This window comes from Neolamprologus brichardi, chromosome 3 (assembly GCF_056152115.1).
Source record: "Neolamprologus brichardi isolate AB-2024 chromosome 3, ASM5615211v1, whole genome shotgun sequence".
Classification (NCBI taxonomy): Eukaryota; Metazoa; Chordata; class Actinopteri; order Cichliformes; family Cichlidae; genus Neolamprologus; species Neolamprologus brichardi.
Window position 1 is genome coordinate 10,541,831 of NC_142106.1, and position 21,724 is coordinate 10,563,554.

At 43.1% G+C, this 21,724-nt stretch overlaps 2 protein-coding genes across 2 annotated transcripts in view; both read right to left on the bottom strand.

The window, feature by feature from the left end:
• Window positions 1-21,724, bottom strand: part of LOC118453405 (uncharacterized) — a 154,427-nt gene that overhangs the window by 111,260 nt on the left and 21,443 nt on the right. The gene's annotated exons all lie outside the window — the stretch shown is intronic.
• Window positions 16,982-19,160, bottom strand: LOC148103461 (nuclear factor 7, brain-like). Its single transcript, XM_087838726.1, has 2 exons — window positions 19,025-19,160; window positions 16,982-18,923 (listed from the first exon to the last, which is right to left on the bottom strand). The coding sequence occupies exon 2, from the start codon at window positions 18,904-18,906 to the stop codon at window positions 17,518-17,520; it is 1,389 nt and encodes a 462-aa protein (XP_087694852.1). The 5' UTR covers window positions 18,907-18,923; window positions 19,025-19,160; the 3' UTR covers window positions 16,982-17,517.

A 21,724-nucleotide genomic window follows, 5' to 3' on the forward strand; every position in this document is an offset into this window, starting at 1 on the left:
TGCTTTGTCGGCCCGGAAAGCCGAGGCTGACCTGGACTCCTGCTCTCCCCTCTACTACCTTTGCTCTCCCTTCTACCATCTTTGATGTGACCCTGACCAAATGCTACAGCAGCTGGACTCACAACAACAGCCTGAGAATGTCAACAGTGCTGCAGGAAAAAGATCTCATGCAGCGGAGACGGAGAACGTTAAATCTAAGGCTCGTTTCACTACACGGGGGAGATTTCCAGACGGCTTCAGCTGACAGAGCTGTGACGAGACGCCTATTAAGCCCGGATGAAAAGTGAGGCCGAGCAAAAGAATGCTGACCTTAACAACTCTGCATTAAAACTGTGCAGGACAGTGATGGACCAACACGGATGATCGGGCAGCAAAAAGGACGAGAAGTAACTGAGGTCAGGAGGCACCTCAGATTGGAAAAAAGCAGCAGAAGAACATAAGCTGAAGGCACAGGTGTCGGGGCTCAGTCAGGAGCTGACCTCTGAGAAGAGCCGCACAGCAGAGCTGCAGAAGGAGCAAAGCAAGGAAAACATCAATAAACTTCAATCTGACGTGTACGGAAAAGACTCTGAGGTTTCTGCCCTCAGTGAGAGCTTGAGACATCAGAGCAGAAACTGAGCATGGCTCAGGAGGAGCTGGACAAGGAGAAGATCCAGGACACTGGAGAAAAGGACTGCATCAATTGGGGTCAGAACCAGTATGGACAGAACTTTGGGCAGCAGCACCAAGGGATGCAAACGGACTGGAAAGGGGGAGGGCAGGACCCCAGAGCACGCTTGAGGCCCTGGTTTACCCAGAACATCAGAACAGGAAAGTGATGAACACAAACACACACACAAACACACACATCTACATACACTGACTCAGAATTAAGAGAAACACACATATGAACACATATGCACTTGTTGATTGAGTGAGAAATGACACACACACACACACACAAATCGAAATGCTGATTCAATTCACTGAGAAGTGATCCACACACACACATACACATGTTTGTGCAATGAAGAGTGATACACACACGCTGATGCAATGAAGAATGCTTTACTAACAAATGCTATGCTGATACGCAAAATGCTGCACACAAACGTCCAAATACAGAATTTGTTACAACAACAAGAAGCCATTGATTGTTAATTGGTTAAATGCATTTCATGTCACCCAGAGGGCATTTGTGCAGATTTAGGGGACAGGGTCTAGAGCAGTTTGGTTATGAAAACAATGTCTGTGAGTGATGTCTGTTTATGGCTCAAGGCCTCGACTGAATTGTTTACTGTGCTTCACACAGCCTGATAAGGAGCAGTGGTACAGAGTGAAAATGATGAATTAATGGTGTGAGCCTTATTTCGGAGCGCCACATTTTTGTGATTGAGATTTAATTGAAGGAGGAACACACTGAAAATAAAAAAAGAAATTAAAAAAAAAGAAAAAGGGGGCCAGCCCTTGGATTTACGTAAGTATCCCACGTGTATTTAACATAATTGTCTCAGGATTTAAAGATCTGTATAAAATTCAACAGGAAATCATAGCTTCCCTGTATTTCCTACATTGTTGGCATGCTGGTGAGTGCTGTTGCTCCACAGCAAGAAGGTCCTGGGTGCAAGTCCACAGTCTGGCTAGTTTGCAGTGGTTTCTCTCTGGGTATTCTGGTTTCCTGCCACAGTGAAAAGTCATGCAGCTGTTAGAGCTAGGTTGATTGATGATTCTAAATTATCTGTGAATGTAAGTGTAAATGGTTGTTTGTTTCTAGGTGATAGACTGGTGACCTGTTCGGGGTGCACCCTGCCTCGTAACCTATCACTTTCTAGTGAAGTTTTGGTTGATGTTGGGTTTTGCTTAACACTAGGTTGATTTTATCAGTGAGGTTTGGATTGTTTTCTTTCTATAAGAGAGAGAAAGGTGGTTTTATGCTTGGACAGGTTTCTAATGGGCCCCAGTATTTGTTATTATATGAGTAGTTTATTGGTTACGTTTGTTTTTGCTTTTGTTACAGTGCACTGAAATAAGAACATCTGAGAGGAGTGATCCACCGGTGGTGATATTTTGGTATTTTGTGAGTTCCTGATTTAACAAATCAGCTCTTTAATCCAGGCCTGAGAGATTGAACTTTAAAGCGCTATAAAACATTCTTACTGAAAACAGTCGCAAAGTATTTTTCTCCACATTAAAATGGGCTCAGGAGAAAGCCACTTATTGGGGACAATTAAAAAATGAGAGTCCCTGCCTAAAAGGATTCAGCGAGGTAATCCGACCTAAAGTTCTTCTTTTTTTGAAATGACGTCATTTTGCTGAGGGTGGAAATCAAATGCGGTGATGGTTTCCACTATCAGCAAAGAAAGAAAGAATGCATGAATGAATGAATGAATGGAAATAAAAACAAACTGACTGACTGGTAAAAGCTGACAAGACTTGAACACGACTCAAAGTTAACCTCCACCTAGACAGGACAAAAGGGTGGATGAATTTATCTGTGCACAGACAAACATGAATTGGGTTGATGCTCTCCCTATAGCACTCATGAGTGGGAGGTGCTCAGTTAATCAGAGCACCAGGTTTACCCCATATGAACTGCTGACAGGGAGACAATTTCCAGGCCCTGCAGCAGGTGTAAGAGAGTTAAGAGAGGAAACAAATGTGTCTGAACATGTGAAACAGTTTAAAGCACCGAAGGCTCTTGTCTCTAGTTTCACTACGCAGGTGGGAGATCCGACCGGAAAGGAGGTGACCACGCCGGAGGTGAAGTGGGTTTGGCTGAAGGTGCATAAGCGGAAGTGGGACGAGCCGAGGTGGACGGGAGCATTCGAGGGGACCATTCGAGGTGACCACTCGAACCTCTCATGCAGTCCAGCTGAGAGGCAAAGGCGACACTTGGTATCACTGGAGCCGGTGTGCGGTGGCGGAAGAGTCTAGGAGGTCGGAGAGGCTCTTAGGGAAAAAGGGGGACACGGCCGTGACCCTAAAAACACAGGTTTGAGCGAAAAAGGGGCAGAATAATCCCCTGACCTGTGCAACGACCGAAGGGTAGTCTAACCCTGGAGGTTGAAGAAAAGAGAATCGACAACAGGAGAACATCGGTGGCTGCAGCAATAAAATAAAAATTAAAAATTCTTTAGACAGAGGTTTGATTCTGATTAACATTGAAAAACCATAAGGTAACATTAAAATGGCTGTGAGAAACTACCATGTAAAAATAAAGCTTTGGGAAAACGGGAGAGTGATGGGGATGTTAACTGTGCTCACTGTGATCCTGGTAACGATTATTTTCTTATTGTGTGAATTGCCCAGTTTCAGAACTCATTCAACTTCTCTTCCTTCAGCGGACCCTGAGGTGACCCAACTTAAGCCTGTCACCCCCAACAAAAACGTCGATAGAATTAATTATGTGCATTACCACGTTCTCCGGCTGGCCAATTTGACGTGTGATGCAGTTGAAGGGTTAGCAGAGCAATTAGGTCCCACCTATCTGATGGCAGTACAAAACAGGATGGCGCTTGACATGGTCCTGGCGGGAAAGGGGGACGTGTGTGCTATGTTCGGACAAATGTGTTGCACCTTAATTCCTAATAATACTGTTCCAGACGGCTCGATAACAAACTCTGGAGGGGCTGGGAACTCTGGCCCATAATATGCATGAACACTAAGGTATTGAAAACCCGTTGGAGGAGTGGATGACTTCTGTTTTTGGGCAATGGAAAGGTTTTGTCATGTCAATTATGGTTTCACTGTCTGTTTTTACTGCAGTTCTTACAACATGTGGATGCTGTTTCATCCCTTGCCTGAGGGCGCTGGTAATTCGTCTTATTGACAAAGCCATAGCCTAAGGGCCCTAAGGACCAGGTCGATGTGGATATTGCAACCCTAGAATGTATGTTGTAAGTGATCTCTCCGAAGGAGAGATCAAAGGGGGATTGTGAAATTAGGATTTTAAATTAGGTTATCTTATACCCATAGTCAAGGTAGATGAGGTATGTTAAACAGCTGTAGAACATAAATATATTTCTTAGTCTAGGATGTGTGCAAAATATGTAACTTAGTTTCCTTATATTTTTAGGTTAAAGAATATGACCCCCTTCGCAGTATATTCTTATAGTATGTTAGACCAAATGTCTCAGTATATTTTGGTAGTAGGATAGACAAAAGTTCAAGCAGATCTCTGGGGATTAAAAGAATGTGACCATCCTTTGGGTTCTGTTAGACAAGTGGGCGCCACCATTTATCTGCTGTGAATGTTTTACACTGTTTTCTTGTCATGTCAGACTGCTTAAATCATTCTCTGAGAAGGTTGCGTGCGAAGGACCTCGGTCCAGTAATAGTAAAAGCAGACAACATTCTGTGCCCCCACCCTTGTAGGGGGTAGAAAGACAGGGAGCCCGAGGTCATAACTTAGGCGCCACGACAGATAAGAGAGTGTGAATGTTTAGGTTTACGACCAGGTGGGGGCCAGTGGAAAGTATAAAAAGCTGTGTAACACGTCACCATTTTGAGACTTGCTGTGACCCTCTAAGGCATCTCTCCCCATCCGGATGGTTTATGCTCATGTGTGTGAAAATTGTATGGAAATAAAGGATTGTTGATTGAGCATTTATACACCGAGTAAGTGTCCTTCCTTCAGCCCAAAGATTCAAAGAACTGGGAGAATTCAACAGGGGGTACTTATGACTCCTCTATTGTCCTTTTGTCTCTGCAGAAAACCTTTTTTGGAAAGGGTATTGGATTCAATTATTTTACTGCTGTTATAACCCCACCTGTTGAGTCACTTCAGCAGTCTTGTTCATGATGCAAATGACAACAACAATGACACAAAGGAAGACCCTCTTCAGAGTGTCAAAGTATGCATAGCTCAGTGACACAGCATTAGGTGATGTTCATTGGAAATTGCTGTCAGTCATTCTCCGTCACCACCATAGCTTCTGGTTTCTGTTCACAGAATCATGATGCCACCCTTGAACTTCCTCTCTGCACTGTCGATTGGAGCTTGGAACGCTCCCCTCATCCTTCAGATCTCCATCTGTTGTCCACAATCTCCTCGTGATTACCTCTGGAAAGCCCCGTGGCACAGCTCTTCTTCCAATGCAGCTTTATGGTCATTGCTGTGGTTCCAGAATCTTCTCATGATGACCAGTAGGTCCCCAAACAGCATGACCTTTGACCTCAACCCCTGCCTGGGCTGTCAGCTATGGTCCCTACTTCTCGCTGGGTCTCTGAAGATTTCTCAGGAGATTCCACCCTTGGGATCATTTCTTCCAGCAATGCTCTGCTGCACCTGTATCTCCTTACTAGAGGAAAAACTTCTATTTGGAAAACATGTCAACCATCATCAAACCAAATCTTCCTTTCAGTTCAGTGAACTTCACTTCACTTATCAAAAAAATATAATTATTTATTATTTATTAATTATATTATTCGTTTATCACTTTTTCACTTTCACTTATAGGCCATCAAAGTGTTTTATTATCTTTACCCAAATGATTGGAGCAGAACTTAAATCTATAAGCTGTAAAAACTTTATATTTGAAGACTGAAAGAGACCCAGGAAGTGGTCACAGGACGAGGGTAACAGACTGTCTGAAGTAGTTAGAACAAGACAAGGCTGTTGGACCAGGTGTGTTTGCTTTTGAAACTGTGTCTTAATTCCACCTGTTTCACATACAAGGGTCAGTTCTACAGGCAGGAACATGGGTGTGCCGTGGGCTCCCCAGTTTCACCCATTGTGGGCAACTTGTATATGGAAGACGTGGAAAAGAGGGCTTTGCTATCCTACCCTGAAACACCACCAAGTCATTGGTTCAGGTATGTGGATGACACAGAATGGAAACAAAATACCACAATGAATAAGAATGAATATGTACAAACCTTCAAGTTTCCTGTGAACACATCGCCTCACCAGCAGAACCAGTAACACCAGTAGAACCACTTCATAGACTACATATAAGTTAATCATATAAGTCTTATATGATTTACTCATGAAAGTGGCCACTTTCTCGTTACTTTCATATATTTTTTTAGTAAGTATCCAAAACATTCAAGTTTCATTATATAATTTTTCAAGAGATCTCTCATCTGTTTTCACTCTTGTATGCTTTTCATACAAGTTTCACACAAGACAGATACAAACTTTATAAGATTTATATATATCTTTTCCATATGGGTAGAACTTGACTGCATGCAGAGGTGGAACCCCTAACCCTACTCAAGTAAATTTGAATAAATGTAAGTCAATGGAAGTGTCTGGAAAAATTTGCTTCTAAAAATACTTTTATTTAGTTCATTCATGTTTCCTCCACCGATGGCAGTATGTACTTCTCTCGACACACAGACTCATTGAGGTGTGTAAGGTCGACACATATGCGTACATCTTCTGTCTTCTTCGGTACCACCACCATGCCTGAGCACCAATCAGTTGGCTCCTCAATCCTGCTGATCACCCCCAGTTCTTCCATACGGGCCAGCTCCTGCTTAACTTTGTCCATCAGCGGCAATGGGATTCTCCGTGGCATCTTCAAGGAAAAAGGTTGAGCTCTAGGTTTTAGTTTGATGTCGTACGGCTGACGTACTTCACCGTGAACACTGCACAGCTTTGGGTTGCACTTTTTAAGCGTCTCTATAGTTATGCACTCCAGACGAGCCACAAGCTCCAGCTTGCTAATGGCAGGTCTCCCCAGCAACGCAGTGTGTAGGTGTCTGATGACAAAGACATCCTCAAGTATTTCTTTGTCTCCCTTCCTCAGTGCAAGCTCACTGACACCAACGACATCAAAACGACTCCCCCCGGGACCCAGCAGAGCGTTGGTTGGTTTGTGGAGACTGAGGGGGTGGTTGTGTCTGTAGACCTCCTTAAACACCTTAAGGGGTAGGACTGTCACATCGGCATCTGTATCAATTTTAAATGACACGTTTTTGTTGTTTATGCTTAAGTCGACAGTCCACGGCTCACCCTCACACTTAACACTGCCCAGAAACAAACCATGTTCATCCTGTTCAACCTCATGCACTGTTTTTGGTGCCCTGCATGCACGCCTGTAATGTCCTTTTATCCCACATGCATGGCATTTCACTTCATTCGCTGGACAATCCTGCTTTGAATGGGATGGAGCGCCACCACATTTCTGACAGGTTGGCCCTTTTTTGCTGTCTTCTCTGAATCCTTGTGTTTTAGCTTGTTGACTATCAGTCTGGAGCAGTCTGGTTCTAACAGGCTTACGACTGATTTTATGCACTCTATCTACTGACTTAGCATCGCTAGCCTCAGCTCTAGAGTCACCTCGCAAGGAGGATTGTTGTCGCTTTACCTCTTCACTTTGCCTCGCCATGTTGATAGCCTTCTGCAAGGTCAAATCTGGGTCAAGCTGCATGCGTTCTGACAGCCATTTGTCCGTGAGACCGACAACGAGCCTATCACGTATCAGCTCATCATGTAGCACTCCATAGTTGCAATGTTCTGCTAGCGCATACAGTGCTGTCACAAAAGCATCCATTGTCTCATTTTCTCCCTGTCGGCGCATGTTGAATTTGGCGCGCTCCTAGATCACATTTTTCTTCACAATGAAAAAAGCCTGGAAACCATCACGTACCCCCTCATACGTTGTCCTTTGCTCCGCTGTTAAACTCAGACCGCGAAGCACATCGTCCGCCTCGTCTCCCATGCAGTAAATCAACGTGTTGACTTGGTTTTCCTCCAAGCTGACGTTCAAATTACTGGCGAGACGGAATCTCTCGAACCTCCGTATCCATTTGGACCACTCCTGCGGTTTTGAAAAGTTGAAGGATTCCGGTGGCTGGATGCTGAATGTCGCGCTCGGCCCCGCCGGGGCTCTCTGTGAAGTCTCGTCCGCCATATTCTCCTCTCGTTTTTCCGCGAGCTCCGCCAGACACAGGTTTGTTCAGTCGAGGTTATATGGATCAGTACAGGACTTCTGACACATGTCGTGTTATTCAATTATACGCGGGTCCACTGTACGATTCATAACCACGCTTTATTTTCTTGTTCTTGCTCTGCTCCTGCATAACATAACATTCTATACAAAAACACACTGGTCTCGCCCTCTAGCTACCATCAGCCTAACTACACTGACCGGCTGCATTAACATCTACTGTACAATGCAATTACACCACAACAATGTGATTTCCAGAATTGTTTCTTAAAAGCTGTCTATCACAGTGGGAATGCATCTACTCCATGATTTCTAACTGGGAGAACTTGCAAAATCGCAGGGAGTTCAAATACTTATGTTCCTCACTAGTCTCACTTTTATTGTGATTATTTTTTCCTGTTAAACAAACACAGATAAATTGAATTAAAGCCTTCCAACGGGGCATGCAGCCTCCAGTTCGTCACAGTGTTACTGGAGGCCAAGGTAATGCCATCCAGAGTAAGAATCTGCTTAGATACCATATTTCTAAGATTTTCAGGGCCGAGTACAATAACCTCAGTTTATCTTCATTAAGAAGCAGAAAGTTAGCGGCCATCCAGGTCTTTATGTCTTTAAGACATGTGTGTTATCTAGCTAACATGAACTCACATGTAGTGAGTTGTTTAATCTTTAAATGACATTTGTAGAATTTGCCCACTTCCTCTCACCCACCAGTGAAAGGAGAGGGAAGGGAGAGAACCCTGTGCATACACAGAAATGAAGAGCTGGCAGAAAGTGGACCCTCGAACAAATGCTCATCCTCTGAAAACTATGAGGTCTGCAAATGTTTTCACTGTCAGTAGCAGTAATTTCCACTGAACCAAATAATCCTAAAAATGTTTTTAACCTTAAACCTATGAAGGCTGCAGGCCAAAACGTGCTGGTCAAGCAACAAAGTTGTTCTTCATATTACTAAAATGTTGGAGCTTGTGCCTCTTCAGATGTTTGCTCTTCTCTGTGCTACTTGCAAATAGCCGAGGCCAGGGGTCTCAAACTCCAATGAGCCGCAGGCCGCGAGTTTGAGACCCCTGGCCGAGGGGAAATGCCCGAAACCTCAGTCCTGATTCCACAGCTTTATAAAATCAGCCTGGTAGAAAATTATTTTTCACTATCAAATCAGGCCACCAGGGGGCGGAGCGGTCCCAGAAGTTCAGTCGTGAGTAATATCTAACCTCTCTTCTTCCTCACAGCTCGTCTGAGTCCCAACAGCTCTAATTTCTCTGAGGGAGATGCTGTGACTGTAATCTGTGAGGAGGACCAAAGCTTTTCTGATTGGGCTGTGAGGAGAAACACGAGCAAACTGCAGAGGGCTGAGTGTGGAGATGGGTGGGGACAACAGCAACATGATCAATCATGTTCAATCAGTACGCTGGTGCCTCACGACACCGGAGTTTACTGGTGTGAGTCCAGTAATGGTGTCATCAGTAACCTGGTTAATATCACAGTCACTGGTAAGCTGATCACTCTGACTTTACTTCTTATTGCATCCACAAATTGAGCTGAACAGTGCAGGTACATAGATTCTGTGCTGTTCTTCACTGATCACCTACCTGACTGACAGAGTAATGAAGGACTTCCCTCCCCGGGTGCTTCTTAATGTGTGAGGATATTCTCCATTACTGAGTTAAGACTTCCTTATTTAGATCTAAGCTCTGGATTATCTTGCATGTCTTGTGGCTCCCAAATGTCTCTTAATTTATTATCATCTGTAGCCTCATACTTTAGCTTTACTTGGCAAATGTGAATGCTTTGTGTGTTGACAAAACCTTTTGCATGTAGTGTTTTTATGAAAAGCCTTATAATTGCCTGATTTTATGTTTTTGTTCTGTTACAAAAGCAGGCATTCTTACTGTTGTTTAATATTTTAATCAAACCTTTAAGTTTAATTCAACACAAAAAAACCCCACTGTAAACAAATCCACAGTACAAAACAGAACCAAACTCAGCAGCCAAACAGTTTGTCCTCAGTGCAGGTTGACATTCAGAAAAATCAACTGCCTCAGCTTGGATGGGCTGATGTGGTTTCTCCGTAGTATCTGCCCAGTTTTTGAGAAGACTCTCCAAAGGAACAGATGTTGCCACAATGCACAGTCTCCCCTCCATCACCTTCAACAGGTAGGGAAAGACTGTGGCCTTGGCCTCCCACCAGCTCTGTGGGCCTTCTCCATGTTGGATGAGGGGCTCCTCAAGATAACATTTCATCTCCATCATAACATCAGCTGTAGTATTTCTCTTTGCAGCATCTCCTGTAGCTCTTTCATCAAAGAGGCTCCACACAGCAGACGTTTGTGGCTCCTCCTTCACTTGGCCCTGTAATGGTGGAGCTGAGTGGGAGTGCACTTTGCTGCTGTGGCAGTTATTCTCTGAAGTGCCTCATTAACAGCTCTGTCGTCACTGAATGCAAGCTTTTTAAATCTACCATCCAGTAATGCAGTTTCTGAGTGGACGGTGTTGAACTCCACACACAGAAATTTTCGGTCCATGAACAAAGAGCTGCAACCACTTCCTTCACTTTCTGCACGGTTACTGTCAGTTGGTGTTGGGCTGTTGCTCGCTGAAGACCTTTGCAAAGCAGGAGCACTTTGGAGGCTGTGACATAGCTGAAGGAGAGAAAACAACAACTATTATTATTATTATTATTATTATTATTATTATTATGTGGCGTACAGCTTTCTGCAATTCAGTTTTGTCGATCATATGTGCTGTTTTTGCTGTTCGTGACTGAATAGTAATAGAAAAAAAACAACTGTCCTTGTTACGTATCTGCATTTATCTCCACAGTCACCTCATATGGTTGCAGGACGGTGCAGCAGATCATCAGGTTTAATGTATGCAACAGACATGGGTGGTGGGTCCACTTCAGAATTTGTAATTCTTAAAAACAATAAAACTCTTATTAGCTCTTCTACCAGGTTTTCTGCAGTGTGTCTGTCCATCAGCTAAGAGGCCATCTCGTAATTTTCAATAAAGTGGAAGATCTAGAGGTCCAGCAGTCAATTGTCAGACACACTGGTGGAGCTTTTTTCACCCTGTCTTGCCATAATGGACGTTCTGTGTCTATAGATTTAGGATCATTGTTACGGACAGTGTTTTTCTACTAGGTTGAGTGTACCTGGGATTTAAGGCTTTGATGGGTTATACTTACACTACTAGTAGCTGCTGCAGCAGTTGTTGTTGATGGTTTGGGACCAGACACCCCAGGGTCGAGATGGAGACGTGTCTTAGATTCTGAAGGATGTGACGATTATTTTTTTCCTGTGCTGCCATGATTAGTGCCTCTGTGCTGTCTTTCAGTCCAGCTTTGTCTGGCAACTGGTAGGATTGCTGGATGTCAGCCACTTCTTGTATCTGCTGGTGGTACAAACTGTGCAGGAGCCTGTCCTTCCATGATGATTCCTTAGTACTCTCTGTCTCATACACACACGCACACACACACACATGCACACACACACACACACACACACACACACACTGAATGATGCTTGTGCTGTTTATAGTCTGTGGTTGTGGTTTAATGTTTGTTTGTGCTATAAAGGCACGTGTCTGACAGTTCGCCACAACCAAACCAGAACAACTCAAATTCTCCATCAGACGTCTTTGTGAAACCCACAGAACCACAGGAGGAAAACATCTGAGAGCAAAAGTTTATTAATCCTGCAGAGAAACTGCTGTAAGAACAAAAGACAACAAACATCAAGTCAATGAACTGACTTCTAATAAGTAGTTCTGGGTCATCAGAGTCTAATTCAGTGATAAAAAGACATAAAACATATAAAAATCTGGAACATGTTGATGTCCTCTGGTCTGAGGTGCTGGGGGGACCAGTTAGAGACCAGCAGCTGGACGTCAGTGGTTGGACTGGTGGACTACTTCAGTGAAGAGTAGACGACGTCTGGCTCTGGTTTAAAGTCTGAACACAAACACACACAGTTCAAACAACAGGAAACATGATTACAAGCTTTGTAGTTCAATCAAGACCTCCAATCTCCACCTCTCTGCATCACACACAGTCCCAGTTCAGACTTTACTGGGAACCAGCTCAGATACAAATCACAGAGCTTCCATACTGCTCACATTTTAACTGTATGTTGAAATCACATTGGGTGTGATTGAGAGTTCAGAGAGCTTTGCCTGCACTGGTGCTTTAATTAGAAAATCGACTGAATTTTCTATAAACGATTCTGTAAATATAACATCCAGAGGTGGTCTGTTGGATTTAGGTCAGGTGAGCAATGTGGGCCAGTCAGTGGTATCAGTTCCTTCATTCTCTTAGATGTAGTGTTGCCACATGAGGCCTGGCATTGTCGAGCATCAGGAGGAACCCAGGATCCACTGCACCAGAGTACGGTCTGATAACAGGTCGAGGATTTCATTCTGAATCCTGTTGTTGCCAAGCCTGTAGAGGTCTGTGCTTCCCTCCATGATTATGGGTCAGTTACCATTACTGACCCATCACTAAACTAGTCATACTGAATTATTTTAAAGGCAGCATAAAGTTCTCCACGTCTCGTTAGACCTGTGGTCAGACTGAACCTGCTCTCAAGCAGGGTGGCAAAGGTGGACCTGCCAATTGTAGTATCAAAATCAGAAAGCCAAATGCAAAACTAGTGAAACATGAGAAGGGAAACATGTCACTAACCTCCAGCTGTAAAATCATTCCTGTTTTGAGGGTTGTCTCATTGTTGTCTCTAAAATGCACCTGTTGAGATGAACCTGAATCTTGCTCTTCACAGATTCTGTGTATACTGTTACTCCTCTTTCAAGATAAAGTAAAGCTTGTCATTTTTTTCTCCTACTCTCATGGCAGATTATCTTAGCTTAGCATGATGTTTGTAAACAGTGTGAGCAGCTAGCTTGTCTCTGTCCACAGTCAAAGATAAAGAGCAGCTGTACCTGGGCCTCCTTGTTCTGATGGTTGTTTGTCCATAACGGGCGTCTTCAGTTCTCCCTGCTGAGTAGACCACAGCTGAATCAGTCTCTGTACAATAAACACAGTAAAATTACAGTACTGTGATATTATTACACTACAGTCATGGAGACATTTCATTCTGTTCTTTTATGCTTTTTAAAAACATTCAATTTTGTCTTTTCATAAACTGCAGCAGCTTTTCACAGTATTTATTTTTAATCTTAACACCTTTGCTGTGAAACAGTGAGCACAAAGGAATGAGGAAGTTTCTGAGAAAAGGAAGAAGGGCGGCCACAGAGCTGCAGACTGATGCACTTTTACCACAGAGCACAGAGCAAACATGCATGACCAGTGTTATCAGCCAAACCCAAACACACTGCAGCAAGAAGCTCCATCAGTGTCACACTAACTCGAGTCAAAAAGAAGCAGAACAAGTTTAAAAGAATAAAAAGTCACTGATGGATATAAAGGACATTTTATCTGTTCAGTCTCTTCATATGTCTCATGTTCACATGTTCCATATCTTAACTGTGTGTAGCAACAACAGATAACACACATGTGTGGGCCTCATCTGAGCTCTGACACATGTAGCTCAGTGACAGCACTGTCTCTCTCTGCCTCTCTGTCTACATGGCTGCAGTGTTGGGAAGGTTACTTTTAAAATGTATTCCATTACAGAATACAGAATACATGCCCCAAAATGTATTCTGTAACGTATTCCGTTACGTTACTCAATGAGAGTAACGTATTCTGAATACTTTGGATTACTTAATATATTATCATGCTGTTTACAACTACATGAATGTACTATTGCTGTGATTTATTACTGTTACTGAAGGTCCGCGGCTCCGAACCGTAGTAAAGGGACCTCTGGCTAATACGGTGGGTTCGTGTTTGGCTCGTAGCTGAAAACTAGCTTTACTTTGTTGTCTGGGTCAACTTTGCTAGCAGAGACAGAGAGAGGCGTTGAAAGGCTGCTCCAACAGAACTTATTGTTTTTGGAGGAAAACACGAACACGGTGTACAGTCGAGTCTTAATAGCTTACTTACAACTGGGCTCGTCAGGCTCTCTTCTTGGCTGCAGTGGTTATTATTATATTTACATGCTTCCAGCTCCCGTTTTTGCTCATGACAGACACATAACGTGTATGGCAGTCCATTCTCCCTGCAGCACGGACTACACTGCCTATGATGCTACATTCTTTAGAGCTATACCTGTAGCATTCTGCCTATTAGCTTAGCACAACAACAACATGCTCTCTCACCCAGGAAACACGCAGAGAGGGAGCGTCACCCTGTAACCATGGCAACCGTAACGCTGCCGCCTGGAACAACAGAACGTAGCTGTCAAACAAAACCCAAACAGTCCTGACCCGCCACAATATGAAACAGGGAAGTACCGCCGTGTAATCCATTTATTTCAACAAAGTAACTGTATTCTAAATACCACCTTTTTAAACGGTAACTGTAACGGAATACAGTTACTCATATTTTGTATTTTAAATACGTAACGGCGGTACATGTATTCCGTTACTGCCCAACACTGCATGGCTGTGAACAAAAATAGAAACACTGAGGCTTCAAAATGCAGCATCTACAACACTGTCACTCTGCCTCCACCATGGAGACTGATCTCCATGGTGATGAGTACAATTGGCAGCTGAAACTGTTGTGAACTTCTCCATGAGTCATATTTCCTGTTTCAGAGCTGCTGATTGGCTCTTTGGGCCCTTTACCTTCAGGAGGTCATGGACGAAGCACCGAAGTCATTTATCACGTAAAAAAATATTTTTCGTATATAATAATTTGATAAATAATAAAATATTAATAAAAACTGGAGGTTTTTTATAACTTAGATTTTAAGCTATTTATGCCTTTTTTGCTGCTCTTTTTTAAACTTATTCCCTTTAAACTGTATTTATTCTTTTTAAAATATATTGGTTATTGCACTGTAGAGGCTGGTGAGAAACAGTATTTCGTTTCAGGCTGTGTAACACCATACGAAATGACAATAACCAATAAAGTCTTGAGAGCTGCTGGCACAGTTTGGAGGTGTTCTGCCCCCTGCTGGACACTCAGAGCTACAACATGAGGATCAGAGGAGGCTGGTGCTGCTTCATGTTTACACACAAGAAGGAGGTTAAAAAATGTAAAAACTGAGATTGTTTTTAAACCTGTAAAGTGGGAAATCCTGACGAACCAATCCACAGCCAGAAAAAAAGACCAACTCTGTGCTGCTCCAATCAGGAATCAGCTCTGTTACTGTGTAAGTGTGTAAAGTCACAGAGTAACTGGTTTCAAATGTATCTATAAAATTTATTTACATTTTATTTAGGCTTCAAAAAAAGTTTATTTCTTTGGACTTTGTTCACTTAGTGCCACCTGGAGGACAGTCAGCTCCCTGCAGCAGCTCTGGAGGACTGTTAACTGATGAAGAGCTCGGACTGCACAGCCTGCTTCATCACTGACTTCTTTAAATGAACATGACCACGATCAGTCGCAGCACCTCAGACAAACATTTGTTACACAGCAGCCGCCTTCACACCGACTGAGCTCCATCACAGCTTCAGAGCTCAGCTTACTAAAGTCCAAAGTTTATTTCCTCTCAGGTTTCTTACTTTCAGTAAAGTTTCACTGTTAGAGCCCTGACCAGCATCCTGCAGCATCTGGAGCAGCTGTGTGGTGCTGTCATGGCAATAAGGATCCAAATCTGTGGGGATGTTTCCAGCAGGGGTTATAACCTGCAGTCAGCAAGGTGTGCCTAATAAAGTGGCAGTGTTTATGTCACAGTGCAGCACCATCAGAAAACGGTGGTTTACATCTCTGTTACAGGAAACCTGAAGAGTTAAAACACAAGAGAAGAAAATCTAAACGTTACACAAAGAACATAAAAGAACTAAACTTCATAAAAACTTCACAAATGATGCTTTAAATTAAAAATAAATCCCTGTAAATAATTCAACAGGTCACATATTAGAACCACCTTAACTAAACTCTGTAGCCGGTCACTGTGGTTTGTCCCAGCAGCTCTTAGGAAACAAACTGCTAACTTCAGTGTCAGCACACACTGTTAGTAAACTATGCAACACTGAATTCAGGTTTCAGTTGTGTTAAGTTGTGAAGTTGTGATTAAAGTGTTCTTACTGACACAGGTAGGATGGTCAGGCGTCTTCTGTTCCTTCAGCGTTCATGAACTGTCACTTATAAAATGCTGCCAAACATCAACTACACTCAATAACTAAACGTGTGCAGGTTAAAGTGATGGACGCCCAGATCTGCACTCCAAATACAAACAGACTAAAGGTGTTTCCTTCAGAAACAAAGACGATATTTACAAAGATCTCACAGGTAAATTGTGAGCGATCACAGCAGCATCTCATCCTGACTAACAGCTTTTAGATGCAGGGAGAGCGTCGTGGTTCAGAGGTGGTTCAGCAGATGATGAAGGCCTTTCTGTTGCATTGTGTAGTGCTGTGGATGCCATGATGGTTGACTGGGTCTGCTTCTACTGAACTCACAAACACTTCTGAGGTATTTACACCTGAAGCCTCATTTAATGTGAGTCAGAAACAAACGGCTCACCTGTGATTAATGGATGTTTCCCTGCATTTATATTTTCACACAGTTTATTTCTTACAGCAGGAAAACTGAACAGAATGTATGTAAGAGGTTAGAGTGAGGATGACGTCACTTCATACAGAAAATACATGTTTGTCTGTTTTGATGATGAAGGACTTCTTTAGCTCTGTAAACAGCTACACTTGAGAGGACAGAGGTGATTTCATGGATAAATAACAATGTGTTTATCAGCTTTCATCATCGCAGTGCAGACGTGACGTCAGATCTATCAAAGTGAAGGCCGTCTCTCTGATGACGTCACAGAGCAGAGTCGTTCTGTCCAATAAAGGATCTCAGATCAGCTGCTGCCATCTTGTGGCCACAGTTGGTTACTGTCTCTGAAAGTTGTCTCATGTTTCCTGTTTTCCTGTTAACAAAGGCTGGAGCTCATCATGCTGAGAGGGCAGCAGCATTTTTTGGCTCTTCACACATGTTCATTATATTCTGATGATCCTGGATGGAGACAAACTACAGATAAGTGTGTTCAGCCCAACTAGTTGATCTCATTACAGCAGTTTGATGTTTCCCTTTGAATCCCCCTGAAGATCCTGACAGTGAAGCACGTACATAATACTCCAGCCTTTCAACTCTGAGCTTATTTAGTTCTATTAATACACTGAAATCTCATTTGTGTCATGAAGAAAGTCTTTAATCAAACAGAATTCAAAGATCAGAAACATTTCATATATGGAGTTAAACATGAATCATTGTTTCAACAATAGATTTATTGTTGTCATAAACAGACAAGAAGACAACAACAAACTGCTCCTCCCATTCAACACATGTCAGTCCATATCCCAGCAAACTAAATCATCTCCATTTACACATCAAATAGAAACATGAATCACTTGTAACGATTAGAAACTTGATAGAATTTCAAATCTAGTTTGGGGAGTCATTCAGTGAGAAACAGTGAAATGATTTTCCATGTGAAAAGGTGGACAGCAGAAACAGAAAGAAACAGTGAGAACTAAAAGAGAAACAAAGAGCTTTGGAACAACGAGGCAGCAGGAGGACAGCTGCAGTTTAACAGCTTCAATTCACTGACAGGAAACAACATTAGAAACATCATCATCCTCAACTCATCTGCTGCACTGACACTGACACCTGCAACGGACACACCTTCACATTACCAACAGTGTTAATGTATGGAAACATCCTGTGAGTGAAAGTGTGTGTGAAGGTGTGTATGTGTGTGTTAGTATCAGGATCAGAGAACGACAGCTTTCCTCTGTTCCAGTCCAGATTCACTCTGATCCTCTGGAGCTTCTTCTGGACTGAGAGATCAGAATCAGCTGATGGTGAGCATGCTAAGTATTTACCTTCATAGAACCATATTCCCCATAATCCAGACAGTATGCTTCCCTTCCTCTGCACAGACTCTGCTAACACACCCAGTGTCCACCATGTACTGTCTCCAACATCAACATCCCAGCTGTGAGTCCCTGAGTTAAAGCCCTCAGAGCCCAGGACAGAGTAGGAAGAATCAAACCTCTCTGGATTAGCAGGAAGCTGCTGCCTCTCTCCTCCATATCTCACACTGGTCAGATCTTCAGACAGGATGAGTTCTGGATAAGCAGTGTTTGGGTCCAGGATGAGAGGAGTGTAGGAGACCATGTCCTTCATCTTGTTCCAGATGTTGAAGGTCAGGTTGCCCAGGTGTTTGGCCTGGTCTATCAGAGCTCCTGAGGGCAGCTGTGGATCATCCAGCAGGGGGCAGCGCTGGACTCTTTCCACTGCAGCCTTGTAGTTGTGCAGGAATGAGACGTCTTCAGCTCTCAGCTCCTCCTCTGTGGCTCTGACTGTGTCTGAAAGAGCTGCTATCTCTCTGCTCAGAGCCTCCATCTTCTCCTTCATCATCCCACTCTTCTGCTCCTCTTCCTCCCTCAGTGCAGCCAGCCTGGCCTCCTCTTCCTCTGCTAGAAACTGGTGAAGCTTCTTAAACTGCTCCTTAATCTGCCTCTCTGTGTGTCGGGCCTGGACCTTAATGTGTTCTGCTGTTTGATCAAACTTCACTTGAACATCTTCACAAACCTTTAACTTCTTCTTTAAGGGCTCCAGAGTTTCCTGAAGTTCCTTCTTGTGTTGTTGTGCAGCTTCATCGATGGGTCTGAATCTGTGATTGGTGTGTTTTTCTGAGTCTCTGCAGATGTGACACACTGGCTGCTGATGGTCCAGACAGAAGAGTTTGAGTTTCTCAGAGTGCAGACTGCAGAGAGCCTCTGAAGCTCTCTGATCTCTCTCCTGTAAGAACGACTCACACAGGTTCTTTAAAGCCAGATTTAAAGGTGTATTATCCTTTGAAGATCTTCTCTTACAAACTGGACACTCGTGTGTTGGTCTCTCTCTCCACCATCTCTTCAGACAGTCTTTACAGAAGCTGTGGCTACATGACAGAATAACAGGATCTCTGAAGACCTCCTGACAGACCGGACAGCAGAGATCCTCCTCTGATCTGGAAGCCATTGAGTCTGTGAGTGAAGCTGAAAACAGCAGACAGGAAGTACAGTCAGTCCTGGCTCCCCTCCCTCCTCTACCACCTTCACTGAAACTTCCTTTGAGTCGTGTTTTTGCTCAAACTCACATTCAGTGTGTGGAGCGTCAGCAGCTTGAAGCAGCAGTGTTGGAGTTTTCCACTTTTCTCTCCTGTAGCTGGACTCACTCAGAGGAAGCTGCTAGTTTGGTCTGAGCTCAGTCTGATCGTCTGTGCGTCTCTCTTTTCTGAGGACGAAGAACTTCCTGTTTCCTGGTTTGTCACATTTGAGTGACGTGAGGGGAGGAGACAAATGTTGCTGTTTGACTTTTAACTAAGGTGTGTTTCAATCCTGCCTGCAGCTCAAAAGCTGTAAAACAGGTTTTGTGTCTTTTCACCTCCACAGGTCACAACATGAAACCTGTTGTGAAGTTTATAAAATAAAGTGTCACTCGGTGGTGCAGCTGTTTGTCAGCTTCTATTTCAGACTTTGTTCTGCTTCTTGTTCAGGTTCCCAGCAGTGGGAGTGTAATGCAGTCACACACACACAGGTGGTTTTCAGGTGGATTCACTTAGTTACAGACTGTGGTGTTATTTCTTGTAACTAAGGGTGTGTTTGACTCCAAAGTTCAGACATTAACCTGCCAGAAGTTGTAAAAGTTACTAATAAAGAGCTTTTCTCTCATTTCACATGCAGGTCAGAGCATGAAAGCTGTGATGCAGCAGTTTGAGAGAAATTGCTGCTGATATAAAATATTTTTTGTGGTTTTACAAAATATATTATATTATATATCATGATTTGAATCCTGGGTTGTGTGAAATCTCAGAAATAAAGCCTAGACAAAGTGAATCTGTCAACTAAGGTGTAGGTCTATTACGTTATGTTGTGGTGATCCTTGAGTTGGGGGATTTGTGTTCATACTGGAGTGCAAAATTAAAACCAAGATGGACAAGAAAAGTTCAAAGCCATCAGGTCCTCAGTTTAGAAAAAAGAGAAAAGAAGAGGAAGAGAAACGAGCAACAGATGCAGGTAAGCAGATGTGTGATTGGATAATGGCAGGTCATCCTGAAACAATCAGAATCAGAATACTTTATTAATCAATAAGGAAATTATGTGAGTTACAGTTGCTCCAAGAAGAAATGGTAAAAATAGCAACAGTAACAGACTAAACTCCAAACATTATGTTACAGATTTTAATATTAATTAGTCAATTGTTGATTTGTCCTGTTCTCATTGTATGGCTGTTTGGTAGCCGTTTGCATACTATGCATACTCTCTGTCTTCATATGTGTGTGTGTGTTTCTCTGGTGAAATTCAGTATGGTTCCGACAACAATTTATGTTAATGTATAATCCTTAATATGTTTTATGTGTGTGTGTGTTTGCGTGTGTGTGTGGGGGGGGGAGGGGCGGGGGGGCAGAGGGAGTGTTCGCCCGGGGCACCAAACAGGCTAGGACCGCCACTGTCTGGATGGCAGAGTAACGCTGGTTTCTTGTCCTTTTTTCATTTATAAAGCAGCTGCTCTGCTGTAACACTCAGTGTAACCAGTAGATGGCAGCAGATTTATACTGAGCTTCTCCTCCAGGAGGAGGAATGAAGTAAAAAAAAAAGACCGATGCTGGTTGTGTGGATCAAACTGCTCATCCTGGTACAAAAGCACATATTTGTCATGGTTGGCTGTGTGGCAGGCAGACAAGCAGGAGTGGTGGACCCAAAATGCAGAACTCAGACACGGAAGTGAGACTTAAAGCGCAGCTTTATTGCTGGGAGAAACCTCGTACTAAATAAACTCACTAAAAGACAAACAAAGGTCGTAACAGAGGAACTGAAACACTAGAAAAGAAACACTAAACTGGAGCAGGTGACTAAACACTAGAAACATGAAAGCAGAACACACAGCTAGTTGAGGGTTGAGGATGAGGATGACGCAACACCGATACAGAGAAACACAGGGCTTAAACACACAGACGGCAGTAATCAAGGGATGAGAGACAGGAGGGGAACACACCTGGGAGAAATCACAGCTGACGAGACAGGGGAGAGGTAAACTGAGCACACTCACATAAGACACAGACCTTCACAATAAAACAGGAAACTCAGACACTGGGAACCAGACAAGACGCTGAACTGAACAGACAGATTCACAAACAGACTGGTAAATAGAAATTAAATAATACAATATATTATAGTCTTGGAGCAACTGTGACCACATAATTTTCTCGGGGATTAATAAAGTATTCAGATCCTGATTCCTGAAAATGATCAGCTTGCTGAGAAGTCAAACAAGTTACGTAATATCAAAAATAAATTGAAAACATGAAGGAAACACCTGTGTGCTAATCAGAGTTACAAGTTTGAAGATGTTCACATTTCAAACTGGGCTGCAGAGGCCTGCAGTTTGCTGATATCTGATATAAAAGTTATTTATTTTATAGCTGGTCTGGTTCCCAGCTGTACAGCAGATACACACAAGGCCTCCCGGCTGTTTTACAGTGAAGGTTTTGCTCCTCGGCTTTGGATTTGTTTTCATTTGATGAGGTTACATCTGACATGTTTTACTTTCAGGTGTTTTCATGTATATTCTTTTTTTTTTTTGTGATTTGAATGTTCGGTTCTCTGTGTAAATCTTCAGCTGTAGCCTGTCAAACCACTCAGTAAACCCTTTTTAAGAGTTATATATAAATGTAACATTGGTACACAGCAGAGGGTCAGAGAGGACGGGGCTTTTGCTGTAGCGGCTCCCAGACCTTTTACACTTTGTCATTAAGACTGACCTCTTCTGCCCGGCATCTGAGACAGTTTGAGATGTT

Bases quoted from the DNA above. Each gene is read 5' to 3' on its own strand.
- LOC148103461 (XM_087838726.1), bottom strand. From the start codon at position 18,906: ATGGCTTCCAGATCAGAGGAGGATCTCTGCTGTCCGGTCTGTCAGGAG.